At 40.8% G+C, this 17552-nt stretch overlaps 1 protein-coding gene across 1 annotated transcript in view; it reads left to right on the top strand.

Annotated features, from left to right (window-relative positions):
• The window catches only part of LOC134793441 (uncharacterized), a 29767-nt gene extending 12215 nt beyond the window's left edge, over window positions 1-17552 (top strand). The window contains exons 2-7 of the mRNA XM_063765016.1: window positions 9535-9675; window positions 10632-10739; window positions 11212-11367; window positions 15094-15257; window positions 15707-15968; window positions 16527-17552. Of these exons, the coding sequence (XP_063621086.1) occupies window positions 9535-9675; window positions 10632-10739; window positions 11212-11367; window positions 15094-15257; window positions 15707-15968; window positions 16527-16673 (978 nt within the window). The 3' untranslated portion in view covers window positions 16674-17552. The remainder of the gene's footprint in view (window positions 1-9534; window positions 9676-10631; window positions 10740-11211; window positions 11368-15093; window positions 15258-15706; window positions 15969-16526) is intronic.

Raw genomic sequence — 17552 nt, 5'->3', positions numbered from 1 at the left:
GAGTAACTACCACAACTAAAAATTATTTTTGACTTTTCAGTTCGCTTTTTCGCAGTCGTGTTTTTTAATTTTTAATTAATTTTTTACTAATACTAAACAGGTATATTATGTCATATAGCTGCTGGTCGATGAGCGAATTTTCTGCTTCTATAGGTTGAGTAGTTTGAAAACAACATTTAAATTATTATTCATTAATTTGCAAGCAAGTGCAATAAATACCATATTCACGTGCAATTAACTGAAGAAGACTAGTCCCTATTAATTAAGTGCTACGAGTACTAATGTAGCTAGTACTACTAGTAAAGTATTAACCATCAGCATAATACATTTAATAAAAACTGAATTGCAAAGGAATACAACGTGTAGCATACGTAACTATAAGAATCTTAGAATGTGTTGTAAAGGATGTACACACATATTGATAGGTACCAACGAGAATTTATTGTAATAGAGAGGTAATGTCTAAGAAAATAACGTGCCCCTTAGTTTGACATCCAAGATAGATGGCGGTGTACTGCGCTATATGTTTGTGGTCACTGAATTGTCAAACGTTAACTTTTGACAATCAGAGTTACCGCAAAATTTAAGGAGCTGTACAGCGCCATCTCGTTTACCTGTCTAATTCAAAGCACGAAATGGTCTTAGATTTTACGCATCTTACTCAATCAATGTATCTTTCTTGATACTTAGATTGACTAAATATCTCGCCCGCGAGTAACTATCGCGCTGCACTCTTCCTATGACCGTCAGACGTAAGTCGTAGTTATGCTCCACTTTACTAATTTTACTGTTTCGCAGGCCTTATATTAAGTGCCTACATACTTTTATTTATTGATAAAAACAAAGAAAGAAATAAACAAAAATAATAAAACTTACAAACTATAGATAAAAAATTTGCCCCAGGTCGCCGTCAACGGGCAAGGTGCCCAGAAGGCTGGCCGTATTTCCCCGCTGTATAGCGATGCTAATACGCTGGGCGAAATAGTGGCCAGCCCTCTGGTCACCAGAAGCCTCTATTAAGCGCGCCGACAAGTCTTTGTACAGTCGACGCGCACTTGGCCCCCACGGCCCCAAAGTTTCGACACCAAACGCCGCAAATATGTAGCTGCTTCCCAGAGCGGCATACTTGCGGCGCTTGAGGCTTTCGGCTGAGGAAGCCGCAGCGCCAGCAGAATCTTTGGTGCTTGGAACATGGGACGGTGCCAGGGTATCAACGCAAGTAGCGTCCCAAACTAGCGGCCGACCCATGCTCCAAGGCACCAGTGTCATTCCGTCGGGCCTCTTGCCGTCATCCCTGGCCAGACCGCTGGGCTCGAGGACTGCAGGTACTTTGGCACTAACAAGAGCCCGACGGAGGACATCATTTATACTGGCATGGCGGGGAATCCTGCCAGCGCTTCGAGCACATGAGAGGCCATGGTGGCCAAGAATGTCCACCGTGGTGCCACATTGACAGCGATGTGGCTGATTGGTAGATGCCCCTAAACGTAAGCTAGCTGTTAGGCGGAAGGTAGTATTGTCTAGAAAAGTCCCAATGTTTGGAGAGGGTAGCGCCTGCAGCCACAGACCTGACTCCCACTCTGCAGTCGCAAGGAGACGAGCTCGGACTGTCGAACTAGGTGACGTATCTAAAAGGTTTTTCCATACTAGTTGACAGAACGGCTCGTCCCAATGCCTCTGCAAACAGGGATTTTCAGGCAAGTCTGTGTTGGGACAGGTTATAGACCAGACGTTCTTGGCCTCGGAGCAGTGTGCGGCCTCTATAGATCCAATAGAAGGACCTAGTATTTTCCCTATAAGGCTTTGAGCACCATGCACCGAGGATAAGAAGCAGTGATGAAATAAGATTTGCAAATTTAGCTACGATTAAAAGCTAGTAAGGAATAAATAAGTACATAGGTATGTGAAATAACTAAACGTAACGTATTTAAATTGTTGTGTGCACTTGCACTACGTGGGCTGTCAAAATTGCTGCAGACTTTTCTTAGTCTAAATCTATATTCATTCTGTCAATAACCTTAGATGTCGATTGTCGATATTTTTATGAGAAAAATTCGAATAAGTTATTGCCAATTAGTAACCTGGAATCTTTTATTTTGGTTAATTTTAGAATTAATAGTATAATTAAAAATACCAGGTATACATGTTCATAAGGTCAATAAGACGGTTTATCAGTAGGTATTTTGGTAGGTATATTCGAAAAACGAGTCTCGTTTTGTTTCGTCATAGCATAGCATCAAGTTTTTTTGTCTATACCGTAAAATCAGGTACCTACCTAAGTTTAGTCCACAACTTACAACTAAGGTCCAAATACAAGTTCCAAGAAAATATGTATAAGTATTTTTCAAATTATGTTGAGGATATAATATATAGAAAGAGCATAAGTGTATCTATGCTCCAAAATAAATGTATCGAGTACAAATCATACAGGCTCGTTAAGAATCAACGTTAAAAACTGAACCATAGTTCTACTTTTTAAGGACTATAATTACCTGATTTTACGGTACCTGATATTATCTTGTACGGAATTCCTATTAAGTAATAGTATATGATATGATGGCAAAATGCATTTATCATGAATATTTGGGAATGATATAAAAATAAATAAAAATAAAAATCATTTATTGCAGATCAATGATCCATATGATGTTAGTAACAATTTTGACTTAATAACTAAGTTAGTCGGTACAGAAAATATACAAAAAATATACAACACGACAAATTGGCCCGCGATTGGTCGCGGCCTCATCCTATTTGGCCCTGCCGATGGCCACTTCGACCCAGTATTTAGTTATAGGGCAGTCAAGGCTCTCCGACAATACTTTGAGGAGGCCGTTGCCGCTGCCACGCACTCGCCTGAGTAGTGATCCCACACGCTTGCGTCTGATTGCGAAAAAGTCGTCCGTTCGCACTTCTGCAAACATGCTGGACGCACTACAGTGCTTCGGCAGCCGCAACAGCATCCTCAAAATATTGTTATATTGGACTCTCAGTGCGTTGTATGCCCTCTGTGTAAAACCTACCCACAGACTGCAAGTGTAGAACGTCTGACAGTAGGCTTTGAAAAGCGTCAATTTGACTTGTTCATTACACCTTGCAAATCTGCGGGCAAGCATATTACCACGCACCGCCATCGCCCTTCTCTCCCTCTCTATATCCAGGTCATCCTTTAGGTCTTCTGTAAGGATATGCCCCAGGTATTTGAACCTCTCAACTCTTTTCAAGGGCACGCCGCACAGCATGATCCTAGGTATTGTTGTAGGGTTGTATTTACTGGCTTTGAAGAGTACAAACTCGCTCTTGCTTGTATTATATCTAAGACCATGCTGCTCAGCATACCCCTCACACATCGAAATGAGTTGCCGTAACGAGTCGCTCGACGGACCCAGCAATACCATGTCGTCTGCATAACTGATGTTGTTAAAACACGTTTTATCTATATGACATCCGACATGTGCATTGCTGAGTCCCTCAATCAACTCATTCACATAGAGGTTGAACAGCACGGGAGATGTTAGTCCACCCTGACGTACCCCACATTTTAAACTATACTCGTCCGAGTCCTCACCTGCCCATCTCACGCAATTGACCTGGCTGCTGTACCAGTACTTTAATAAATCGACGCACTCACTCGGTATACCCGTTTTCTCTAGCTTGTCCCACAGTACGTCGTACACAACCAGGTCAAATGCTTTCGACAGATCCAGAAAACACGCATATATGGGTGTGTTCCTGTCTTTATAGTACCTGATAGCCCTCCTAACACACAATATTGCAGTCTCTGTGGACAATCCTGGCCTGAACCCGAATTGTGCATCGTGCAGCTTAATGTACTTACAAAGTTGCTCATTAAGAAGGCTATCAAGCACTTTAGCCAGAACAGTTGCTAGAGAGATGGGCCGGTAATTTCCCAGATCCGACAAATCCCCCGTTCTGTTCTTTACCAGCGGCACCACCACTGTCCTAGTGAGCTTCCTAGGGAGATAAGCGTGTCTTAAGCACATCGTGTAAAACATCGCCAGCACCCGCGGCAAGTGTACTCCCGCATACTTGAGATGCTCTATGCTGAGCCCGTCATGACCCGGTGATTTACCCCTCTGCATGTTTTTGATCACAGTGTCAACTTGCTTCGCAGTGAAACTAAGGGTACTCTCACCCATAACGGCCTCAGCGCACCGCACCTCTTTTGTAGGTTTATGCAGGATTGGGTCTACAGAAAACACACGTCTGAAACTATTCGCGATGTCCTTCTTGTCGCTAACTCCCCCCACACTCACAGGGACACTAGGTCTCACATTAAGTTTGTTTGTGCTTTTCCAGAAGGCCTTAAAGTCATTTGCAGCCCGTTTGGTGGCAAGAATATCGGCTTTAATTTGTTCCTGCCTATCTTGGCACCATTTTAATTTTGACTTGAAGACTCTCCTAGAATCACACATATCCACATATACTGGGCCCTGCCTAGGTTTATTCACCGAAACCCAGACCAGAAACTTTTCTCTCGCGAGTCTATGCGCGCCTGCGACATACTTGTTCCATCCCGCTACGATATTCCGCTTGGCGGGCCCTCTCCTGCTAGACTTTCTCGCCGCATCCGTCAAAGTGTCAATTATGTCGTCATACATTCTGTCTAAAATTTCTGAATGATTGCGCTGCATACATAATTTATCAGCACACGACGTTAGCTCGGCCGGAAAGTCCAGCATTCTCAGCCTATCACTACACAGTGCTAGATACAATTCTATTTGAGAAGGTGGCCTTTCACCCCACATTACCCCCTCGTTACATAACCTGCCAGTACTACATTTAATCTGTAACTTATTTAGTTTACATTCAATTATGAGCGGCAGGTGGTCGGACCAATACGCGTCATATTTTACCCGAACGTTGCAAACAGTTTGTCGCGCTGCATCAGTGACTACACAGTGATCCAACCACCTGTTACATCCATGAGCTTCACTCGTAAATGTAAACGCCCCAGAGTCGGAACCTAACATTTCCAAGTACACGTATGTATTCTCCACGTACATTTATACAGTCGTAGCAAATAATTCGATTCAGTGGGTTCTGAGGTTTATTATAATTTTTAAACATCTTAAGTCATCTTCTTTAGGACTGACCACAAAGTCATGAATTTTCTTACCACACATTATCGAATGTAGTGGTCGTGATACGCTCAAGTCCTGTTTCGCACCAGGTGTTCTGCGTACGTCACAGCTCAAAGTCCACTATATAGTCGTAAAGTTGTTGCAGAATATAAGCTTATTTAACGTGAGTCATACAACTAAAATCTTTGTCAGAAAACGATTGTCTTTTCAAAACATAATATATAAGTAAATGTTTTGAAAAGACAATTGTTTTCTGAACTAATATATTATTTCCATTTAATTTTTTCCTGGTTTAACCTGAAAGGGTCGGGGTAGGTACTCGTAACTATCACAATGAATCAAATTATGGTTTAAATAGATACACAGTATTTAACTATGTAACTGTTAATAACTGGGTACTAATTTAATTTAATTTCCAGAGGCCGTGAGTGCAAGTCTCACATAAGTATGCAAAAGACAGTAATTTTTCAACACAACAAATTTATTCTAAACTGGGTACTAGGTAAAGGCTATGTGGTCAATATCAGCTGATCTTTTCGGCTTGGGCAGATGGAGTGACATAAGTTCAACTAATAATCCTGATATATTGGCTGAAATACGTACCATACGTTCCGTTTTTATTTGCTGAATTTTTCTTTTAGATAATCTCATCTAAAAGACATAAAAAATTGCTAATGATTAAAAAATGGTACCTAGTTTATTGCTTTTATTCGATTTTAGCCAGTTCAAGGACTTTAATATAATAAAATATCCTTAATGGCTCGTTATGGTGATTCATAGGATGGCATCACAATTAATTTATTAAAATTTCAAATCCGGATTTGAAACTCCGTCATTTTGATGACGTTATTGCTCCAATAAGCTTTAGATCACCACCAATCACAAGAGAGCAAAATATTCAATAATATATCATTGGATTTTTATTAAGTTAACCTTACCTCGGCGCGCCTAAGGGCCACTTGCACCATCCCACTAACCCGGGGTTAAGCAGTTAAACCGTTAACCTAGTGTCGAATTGCACTGTAAACCATGGCAACTCCAGGTTTAACTGGTTAACCCCGGGTTAGTGGAATGGTGCAAGTGGGCCTAATAGTGGCTTCTGGTGACCAGAGGGCAGGCCACTATTTCGCCCAGCGTATTAGTATCGCCATACAGCGGGGAAATACGGCCAGCGTTCTGGGCACCTTTCCCGTTGAACGTTGTACATCTGTACATAAAATGAATTAAATCACTGATCGACCGATGGTCCACGAGCCACGAATGCCACGATGAGCTCAATAAGGTTTAAAGTTGCGGGTACTAGACAACGATATTAGTATTTAAAATTGTGTCTGCACAGAAACAGCATTTGAATTAAACTCGAATGCTTATTTTTCATTGTTAGGGATTTTCCAAGAAAACGGTTTCGTTCACAAATAATTGCATATTGATATTATTGCAAATTTTCACATCATTAAATTAATTAAAATACCATTGTTATTTCGTGCACGTGTATACACGATGTATGCAGTAGCGTAGTAACATTGACACAACTTGGCGTTTATTAGCACTTAACTGTCAACGCGTCACAAAACCGTGTCTGTAAGTGAAGGTGACAAAATGAGTCGTGAAGTTTGTAGCAAAACACTCTATATCAATGTAGCCTAATGTTTTTTAAAGGTGACGCTCGGATGGCATATGCAGCTGCGTTACTGTTACAGTTTCGTTGTTGCCTCCGCTGTATTTATAAATTTCCTTTATAAAATCAGTGACAGAATGAAATCATAATCACGGCATTTATTCGAAAGCTGTTACTAATTTAGCACAGATAAATCTATAAAATATGTACAGGTAAATAATCGCGTACGTATGTAGATCTATTTGCAAAAAAAATAATTTTATTAAACCCTCAGACTCCCAAAAGCAATCAAGTAAGTATCAAAAGCAATCAAAAAATTCCAAAATATAAATTGTCGAAATACGCCTAAGTCATGAAATATTTAGACTTACTAATGTCTAATGTTTACAAAAACTGTGGGATACACGGGTCATTCATAATAAGCAAAATTCCTAATCTGAATACCGTAGCAAATTGTTATAGATTGAGGATTATGCATCATTTGATTACCACTGTTACCAGTCATTCGTCTTCGCGACTATGCAAAAACTACAAATGTATTTATTATTCTTTGGGAATTTCAAGGGCAATGTCCTGATTGATTTACAGTATTATTGCGAGCAGTTTTAGTAAAAATTTTTTTATTTTTTTTATTAACAGAGAAAAAATATGCAGACATACATGATACAGGACTGGCCAAGTTTTCCTAATGTCTAATGTGCAGTGTGTCTCTGTTTGAAGAAGAGGTTTCAATATCTTAAATAAAACTAGATATTACGAAGATCGGAGTATGGGTTCTTCGTTAATAAAAGAATATTCAGTCTCCCGTTTCCCTCTTCAGTCAGTTGCTAAGTGCTTACAATAAGTACCAATGAATAATAGAAAAAGTAGAACTCAATTCTAGTTCCCACATTAGTTTGCATGTGAGTGCTTCAGATTTCTTTTGGGTGTTCATTTTGGCGACGGTTCAGAAACCTAGTTTGAGTCTGGACGGCGTGTGAATTTTAAGATTTTAGACATTGTTGATTGGTTGGGCCGATTTAAGTGAAATGCAACTATGGACTAACACATCTTAACTGATCATTGGAGAACCTTCTGTATTTATAAACATTTTATACATATTATACATTTATAAGGGTTACGTATTATCAGATAGTACCTAGTGTGGATAGTGGCACTTCAGAAATCTATTGAGCTGATATTCCATTCGTAATATACGAATATTTTGAACAAACAATTTAATAATATAAGTTTTATTACCAGATTTTCTTATACTTGTTGCATTTTCTGCAGGCTACTCATTGCTATTTTTATTTCTGTTGTCAGCACTAGTTGCCAACACAGTAGGTATTATTTATAAAAATAAATAAGAGTTCTACTTCGGCTAAGTTCAGTCACTTTTTAGGGTTTCGTACCTAAAGGGTAAAAACGGGACCCTATTACTAAGACTCCACTGTCCGTCTGTCTGTCACCAGGCTGTATATCATAAACCGTGATAGTTAGACAGTTGAAATTTTCACAGATGATGTATTTCTGTTGCCGTTATAGCAACAAATACTAAAAAGTCCGGAACCCTCGGTCCGGTCTTTTGTTGCTATTTTCATCGGGGTCCCTCTGTTTAATGTATTGTTTGTCATAATATTATCATTATTCCTAATTTTGAAACCGTTAACTTTTCAGGATTATCTTAAGGTTATCCTATAGATAGGTTAGGTAAGGTTTGTTTCATGGCAGTCCTGAAAAGAAACGCGTTTCTAAAAAAAAATATGACTAATGAAGATGCGGACAAACAATACATTACGACTTAAAACTTTATGGAAAACAATAGACACCCATTTTCATCTTAACCAGTTCGATCTTAATAAATCTCTCAGCTTTATTATTATTATTGTATGTTAAGTCATCTTTACGACCATTTACAAATCCACAAAGTCAATGTTAGCCGCGGCGATACGCACATACTCATAATATATGTTAATTACCAACGCAGTACTTAACTAAGGTCGATACGTCATATGGACTATCCGGTTATTGAATGAATGTTTTCGCATCCGCCATTTGTTTGATTCGTCTCTATTATTACTTAATTTCGATGGATCATCTATCAAGCTGTTTTTACTATTGGTTGTTATGGTTGTTTTATGCTGATTATGCTAACGTAAATCTCGTGCGAATAGGATGTGTTTTTTTATGTTTCTTCCATTCATTTTGTATTCTGTCTGAAGATGCAGCAAGTTTATTAATATTTTGTATATTTGTGATAAACTGATAAAACAGGCGGCGTAGCACGGTTGCGTTTTTATCCCTTGTCGCCATGCCTGTCACGTTCTAACAAGTATGTAAGTGCGAAAGGGACGCGCATAGTGATAGTCGATAAAAATGGAACCGTGCTGAGCCCGCAGATCAAAGATATATAAATTGACAATGACAGGTGTTTTTTTAACTATTCTTTTGTTTTTAACTTTCTTAACTTGACTCTGATTCATTTAATTTTAAGTCAAAGTTAAGAAGTCATCACTTACAGCTACTTCATTGAGGGCTGAAGATGATCTCAGTTATGATTATGATGTAATACGAAATAAACTTATGAAGTGACGTATTGTTGAACTATTTTTGGTATATAATAGGTAGGTACCAATACCTACAATAAATAAAGTTTTTTCATATATTCAAAATCCATCGAGCTAGTCTCCAAAGAACCTTTACACAATGTAAAGAAATTGACCAAGGTCTCCATTGCCCGAGACTAACGTTAGAAGCGTAGTTAGTTTCATTTACTTACCTATAGGTTAAACGTTCAAACTTTAAACGATTATAATTATGTTTTTGCAGGTGGCGCTATCAACGGCAGCTCCCAACCCAGTCTCCAACGTATTTGAGATCGACATCTCGCCCGAAGAGGCGGCGAAGTACCTGAACAGCCCGCCGTTCACAGCGCCCCAGCTTTCTGGACGCACCGGCGTTCTCCCTCTGGTTAGTTACACCTGCAATAATGCCACCAAGTCCCGGTCAAGCAAAGACATCGCTCAACGGAAGTGGAAGTAGATAGGGCAGACCCTCCAAAGGCCAAAGGACAACACGGCCAGGATCGCTTTTACTCCAAATTTTCTTCTAAAGATCTCATGATTGGTGCCGTTACCATAGTTAACACGTTTTTTCGCCGTTGCTCGTCATATATCTGCCGTGTCACGCGCATCTCATGTAACTTTAAAAGTTGAGTTTCGAGATAATTACGTTTAAAGTTTTAAAGATTCAAATGCTGTTATCGTTGACGGTTCATCGTATTTTTTTATTTTTTCTTATCTACATGTAGGAAATATGGTCACAGAATAGGCCCTTTAATTTTTTTTTTCGCATAATATAATAGTTTTCATTTTATTCGAATTAAATGGTTCCGCATGATCAACTCTTCCATACTATAGTGGTCACACGAAGTCATGTAAGTCAAGTTACATGACCTACGCGTGATCAAACGTGACACGTATTACTTTACCAATATTATTGTCGTATAAACCAAGCGCTCGGCCAGTCATGCCTAACTCCGGTAACTTAAGAAACGATGGTGATATTTTTGTTGTGTCAGTCATGTAACTCAAGTTAACTGAGTTGTGCCTGACGCCATCGGCAAAAAAATGAAGTTACATGAGTTAGTTATATGCTTTTCTCAGTAAATAATGAAGATTTTCAAAATTTTCTTTTAGAAGATATATATTTAATGGTGTTTAAGACGATTTAGACTGGTTATCCGTAACTCATGTAACTCGAGTTAACGGAGTTTGGCGTGACACGGCAGATATGTTATCTGCAGCTCGATAAAGAGAAATGCATATCGATATATATTCATAGATACCTACAGATGTTAAAGTAGAGGGTCAATAATGAATCCAATAAGTAAGATCATAATTGTTAATGTTTTCGTTACTTTCCAGGTGAGATATAACGATCCGAGGTTCCGCGCGGCGGAGGCTGGCCCTACTCTAGGCCACTACTGGAAAAATGGCCATGAGATTGAGAATACCGATGACTATGTAGAAGAGGTATTTTATTTGATATTGAAATGATATTATTACCTTCTAAGCAATTAGATATAAGAACCTACCAAAATTTTATGTAACAATTTGGACATATTTCAAAACTTAGGTAGGAAGTAAATCTGAGCTTTGAACTACCAGGGAAAGTAATGGGCAGTCAAAACAGCTATACCTACAGCAGCTATACAAAGACGAGATACAATTCTACGATAGCTTACAAAATCTAACCAGAGCCACAGTTTGATCTAACATAACGGTGAACTGTTTCGAAATTTAATGTAGTAGCTACTTAAAGACTAGATCATAAATGTACCGTCTGCTATTTGAAACATGATCAGTATCTAATTTAATTATTACTACATACCCGATGCCCGTTTTGTAGTTGGATGTATTCTGCACTGTCTACATTAGAAAAACTTACATTTTAAAATCAGTTATCAAAATTAACATTAAATATTACATCAATGTCATCTTCCAGGTGTACGACGCGTCTCAATTTCATGGACAAGACGGTCTCGGCGGCTACGCCTACGGCTACCAGGCGCCCGAGTCCTCGAAGGTGGAGAACCGAGCCAGGTCCGGTGACGTCACTGGTTCCTACACCTACAAGGACGGCAACAATGAACTCATCAAGGTAACTAGATTCTCTTACTTTGTGAGTTAGTTCTTTTTACACGACTGCCCAAACAAAAAGAGTGTATTGTTTTCAGCGTTCATGTTTGTATGTATGTGAGTTTCTTTATTCCACCTTAACTTCTGAATGCCTTAACCGATTTAGACGTATGATACATCATTAGAATCCTTACGTCATCCCGGGTGACATAGGCTATGTGACGTCATTATAAAAACAATATGGCGGACTTAATACGCCATATTACGCAACCTTTAGAAAAAAATATCGTGCAAACCTATCGAGTAGGGTATCAAAATGAAGGGCTGTGAAAGCTGATTATTAATGTATATGCAACATGTGAGTTAAAGTATAAGTTCGAGAAAGTAAGAATTGACAAAATATGTTAAGAAAAGCTTATCTCATAAAACCAAATATTATTATTGAATGGGATACTTATTAAAATAAAAGGAAGGGGTTTGACCGCTGATCATAAAAAAATAGAAATTTACTATATTAGGTAGGTACATACTACTCATAGTTTTTAAAATATGTTCTTAATTGCGCTAATGGAATAGAAAAGTTTAAAATATAACTTCTATTTATTAATCGACACGATGCAGAGTCCGTCTAAGCTAACTCTGCACCGACTTTGGCAGAACAAATTGTGAAAGTATCATTATAACCGTATGTTTTTATTTCATTTTAACATTTATGATGATGATATTTTCTCACTTTGTCTTAGCGAATGCTATGCATAGTCAGCTTGGTATTTTCTGGAGTAAGTGATTTCTTATAAAAAAAATGGTAGATTCTTTCCTAGGACGCCCGACGAACGTGGCGCGCTGTACGCATTCCGAAACCGGGCGCCTTCGGCACCCATACTAAAGGAGTCGGGCGTAGGTAGCCCGACGTACGTGGCGCACTGCACGCGGTCTAAAGCCGAGCGCCTTCAGCGCCCTTATACTCTAAGCGTCGGGCGTAGCCCGACGTACGTGGCGCGCTGTACGCGTTCCAAAACCGAGCGCCTTCGGCGCCCTCATACTAAAAAGTGACACGTTGTACGCTTAGCAAAGCCGGGCGCCTTCGGCGTCCTCATACTCCAAGCGTCGGGCGTAGCTCGACGTACGTGGCGCGCTGTACGCGTTACAAAACCGGGCGCCTTCGGCGCCCTCATACTAAAAGAGTCGGGCGTAGCCCGACGTACGTGGCGCGCTGTACTCGTTCCAAAACCGGGCGCCTGCGGCGCCCTCATACTAAAAGTGTCGGGCTTAGCCCGACGTACGTGGCGCGCTGTACGCGTTCCAATACCGGGCTCCTTCGGCGCCCTTATACTCTAAGCGTCGGGCGTAGCCCGACGTACGCGGCGCGCTGTACGCGTTCCAAAACCGAGCGCCTTCGGCGCCCTCATACTAAAAAGTGACACGTTGTACGCTTAGCAAAGCCGGGCGCCTTCGGCGCCCTCATACTAAAAGAGTCGGGCGTAGCCCGACGTACGTGGCGCGCTGTACGCGTTCCAAAACCGGGCGCCTGCGGCGCCCTCATACTAAAAGAGTCGGGCGTAGCCCGACGTACGTGGCGCGCTGTACGCGTTCCAAAGCCGGGTGCCTTCTGCGCCCTCACACTAAAAGGGTCGGGCGTAGCCCGACGTACGTGGCGCGCTGTACGCGTTCCAAATCCGGGCGCCTGCGGCGCCCTCATACTAAAAGAGGGGCGTAGCCCGACGTACGTGGCGCGCTGTACGCGTTCCAAAGCCGGGTGCCTTCTGCGCCCTCATACTAAAAGTGTCGGGCTTAGCCCGACGTACGTGGCGCGCTGTACGCGTTCCAAAACCGAGCGCCTTCGGCGCCCTCATACTAAAAAGTGACACGTTGTACGCTTAGCAAAGCCGGGCGCCTTCGGCGTCCTCATACTCCAAGCGTCGGGCGTAGCTCGACGTACGTGGCGCGCTGTACGCGTTCCAAAACCGGGCGCCTTCGGCGCCCTCATACTAAAAGAGTCGGGCGTAGCCCGACGTACGTGGCGCGCTGTACGCGTTCCAAAACCGGGCGCCTGCGGCGCCCTCATACTACAAGAGTCAGGCGTAGCCCGACGTACGTGGCGCGCTGTACGCGTCCCAAAGCCGGATGCCTTCGGCGCCTTCATACTAAAAGTGTCGGGCTTAGCCCGACTTACGTGACAGCGTGACACGCTGTACGCTTACCAAAGCCGGGCGCCCTTGGCGCTCTCATACTCAAAGCGTCGGGCGTAGGCCGACGTACGTGGCGCGCTGTACGCGTTCCAATACCGGGCGCCTTCGGCGCCCTCATACTCAAAGCGTCGGGCCTGGCCCGACGTACGTGACACGCTGTACGCTTACCAAAGCCGGGCGCCCTTGGCGCTCTCATACTCAAAGCGTCAGGCGTAGGCCGACGTACGTGGCGCGCTGTACGCGTTCCAAAACCGAGGCGCCCTCATACTAATGGAGTCGGGCGTAGCCCAACGTATGTGGCGCGAAGACCGCGGTCCAAAGCCAGGTCCAAATCATAAAAAATATGGTTGGTTTAAAAAATCTAAAAAGTATAAAATAAAATAAATTAATTAAAAATTAAAAAACACGACTGCGAAAAAGCGAACTGAAAAGTCAAAAATAATTTTTAGTTGTGGTAGTTACTCAACTTAATGAATGTAAATTAGAATATAAGTGTTTAGTGAAGGTTATAAACAACAAACGCAAAAGTTTAATACTCATTTAGGATCGTGACTGTACCTGTGTATTTTATTTCAATTGCAGTCGGGGACCTTTTAAATGGGAATGTCAATACATCAAGGTCCCCGACTGCAATTGAAATAAAATACACAGGTACAGTCACGATCCTAAATGAGCATTAAACTTTTGCGTTTGCTGTTTATAACCTTCACTAAACACTTATATTCTAATTTACATTCATTAAGTTGAGTAACTACCACAACTAAAAATTATTTTTGACTTTTCAGTTCGCTTTTTCGCAGTCGTGTTTTTTAATTTTTAATTAATTTTAATAATATATCTTTTAACGAAGTTTGAAATTCCTAGCTTAAAATAAAACATGAACCCCGTACAAACTTTCATCCCCTTTTTAACCCTCTTAGGGGTTGAATTTTTCAAAATCGCTTCTTATCTCGTGTACACATTATAAATGTAACCTGGTGTGTAAATTTCAACTTTCTATCATTTATAGTTTCGGCTGATAATTGTAAGGTTGAATAAAAAAATTGCAAACCGATTTTGATTTGTTCGTCAATAATTTTTATTTTTTTTCTATTAAACTGTACATTAAATGTCTCAAAAATTAATTCCTTATGCCCGATTTATCTGGAAATGACACCAAACTCGAGGTGGTAGGTAAATAGAAGCCGATATGCGGCGTGTAACTTTGGATGCCCCCCTGCCTACCCACCAGGGGGTGGCGGATGGCTACCGGGCTGGATTGGCTTAGCTTTACGTATACTACATCTGTGCCAAGTGAATTCATCCGATACCAAAATTTGCACGTCCCATACATTGGGTGACACTACTTACCTCACTAATACACAGCAACTTAAAGGAAAAGCAAATATTGTGTCTTACAGGCACCTAAAGAACTTGGCCGAGACCCGCGAAAACTAGCGTCTATTTAGTGGATGGAACATAATTAACAAATCAATTGCATAGGTGCTAGATTTTATTTAAGTACGGGTATGACTGATCGAACTTTTTCATTTTATAAACCCATAAACATTTTTGTACAGGTCCGCTACTGGGCTGATAGCGAAGGCTTCCACCAAGAAGACAACCTGCCGAAGGTAGAGCTGAAGCCTGTTGAGGAGGCTCCTGACGTCCGAGAGGCTCGTCTGGCTCATGAGAAGGCCTGGCAGGAGGCCGCCGCTGCTGCCGCCCAGAACCCTGACCCTCAGTGAGTTACCGCTACATGCGTGATAACTAAAACGTAATATACACAATTAGACGCTCTTACACAGCGAAATAGGATTACCATTTGAACCCTCAAAATGAAATGTCGTCGCTTCAATTCCTACTATTATACGATAGCGATTAGCGTATTTGCGCTACCGGCCTTTTTCAAAGGCAATCTCATCGAGGATAATAAATTGGGGGCCAGTCGACTCAACATTTTGTAAACGTTCCAAAGTGACAGGAATCTGCCAAAGCGTAACGGCAGCAACAGCCTTTGGAAAACCAGTAGATATGAATTAGAAATTTATTACGCGAGAAAGTACATAATTGAATGAGCAACAATCTGTCACACCTGTCTTTTTGACGAGTCAAATGGGCCCCTTGTCTCTACGACTTTCTTATTGAACTGCACTGGCGTTCCCCAACCTCATTGCTATTTTTTTTCCACAGGGGCGAATACAACAGCAACTACGACTACAACCAAGCTGCCTCCGAGCAGCAGCAGAACGTAGTCGCCCCCCTCGCCACCGCCCCCGCCCGCGAAGGCAAGGCTTTCGCGCAGGCGCAGAGCAGCTTCCAGTCCAACCAGTACAGCCAGAAGCAACAGTACCAACAGCAGCCACAGAAATATGGCCAGCAGCAACAGTATGGACAGCAGCAGCAGCAAGGACAACAGCAGCATGGTCAAGAGCAAGATGAGCCTGAGCCTACTGTGAGTTTGATTTCATGACACTGAGTGAACTAAATGTAATGTTGAGGAATTCCACGAGAATGTCGCGTACTAAATGCCATTCTTCTAATCCTTCTGAAAATTATGAGAAAGCGATATATTTTAGTCTGGTAATATTTCAAGATTTGGCTAACAAATTGGCGGTATGCAATCTCAACGCATTTGATTTAGATAGCTGCTATACAAGGCAATCATTTCGAGAGCGATATTCTTACGGAATCCCCTTTTTGTAAATCAAGGTAGACTTAAGATTATCCCGCTTATTCATAAATTTTATAATCCTCTTTTAGTAAATTTATTTCTGACAAAATAGGATATACAACAATCAGCTATTTGAGGCTTGTACCTAGTGCGTTTTTTATAATGCCATAAGCCATAATTTATCTGTCGAACATTTAAGTTCACATTGGTACAGTCGGCTAATGCCGTACTATTGTACTTGACTATTTATTGGTAGATATTTACCTTTCCTAATTTCTTTTTCGTTTTACATGGTACATAAAGTATGCGTTCTAGATCATAAATCCAATTTTCTTACAGGGCCCGCCACGTGGTTTCTTCTACAGTTTCAACTACCCAGTGTCCATCATTGTGCCTAAGGACGGCCAGCAACCCGGCGCCCTCAACCCTGGACAACCTCTCGACCATGACACCGTTGGCGTCAGTGCCCATGCCCATCAGGGCTAAACTTTAGCTTAGCCTGTAACCTTTACCCGCTGCTATTAAAACATTGGTCCAAAAAATGGTCCCTGAGGTACACTAGAAAAATTCTATTAAAAATTCAAGAGCTGTTATAGCAGAGGATAAAGGAGACCTAAAATTTTATATGTAATTAATACAGGAAATTTAGGTATAATTTTCAATGTAAAATCACATATTGAGAAGTTACATTTGAATAAATACGTAAGGTCTGTGATATTTGAATATTTGTCACATGAACAAGTTCTTTCAGTTTAAGCTTAGTGTTGAGCCATATATTTTGCGTCTTGACAATGTTTTAAACTCGGTCTTTCACTTCCACATCCAGCGATACCTTTACCTTTTCTGGTATTGGAATCGTTTTGGATTAATATGCCTTCCGTGAACTGATTATAATCAGTCGATTTGTATGTGCGTTGTCCACGTGCGTATCTTTAATCGATATAAATCGGTTGTCGTTGCCATTTTATGATTTAGGTTAATTTAGAAATTAGTATGATAACAGTCGGCGTTTGAAAGTGTAACTATGTGCGGTATATAGTTTTACATTCAAGTATGATTAGATTTTATTGGAGATTTGGAAAACGAAACAAGCCTCATTATTTACTCAGTTAATGTGAGCAAATTGAATTTACGCCTTGCTTAGTGAAGTCTTGTGAAGTCTTTACAATTAGTCAAATTAAGAAAAAAGTTATTATTTTTATTTTAGACCAAACGTTACACTCTTGAACCCGAGCTAGTTTAAGATATTATCTGTTACCATGTAATCAGTAATTTCCATACAAAATTAAAACAAAATGTACTTTGAAATGTCCAAGTATCAAATATAGTACTTACATTAATAAATTAAGTTTTATTATGCTAGGA

The sequence above is a fragment of the Cydia splendana genome, chromosome 9 (assembly GCF_910591565.1).
Source record: "Cydia splendana chromosome 9, ilCydSple1.2, whole genome shotgun sequence".
In the NCBI taxonomy this organism is placed as follows: domain Eukaryota; kingdom Metazoa; phylum Arthropoda; class Insecta; order Lepidoptera; family Tortricidae; genus Cydia; species Cydia splendana.
Note: the sequence above shows the minus strand (reverse complement) of the source record. Positions and strands in the feature narration are given on the sequence as shown.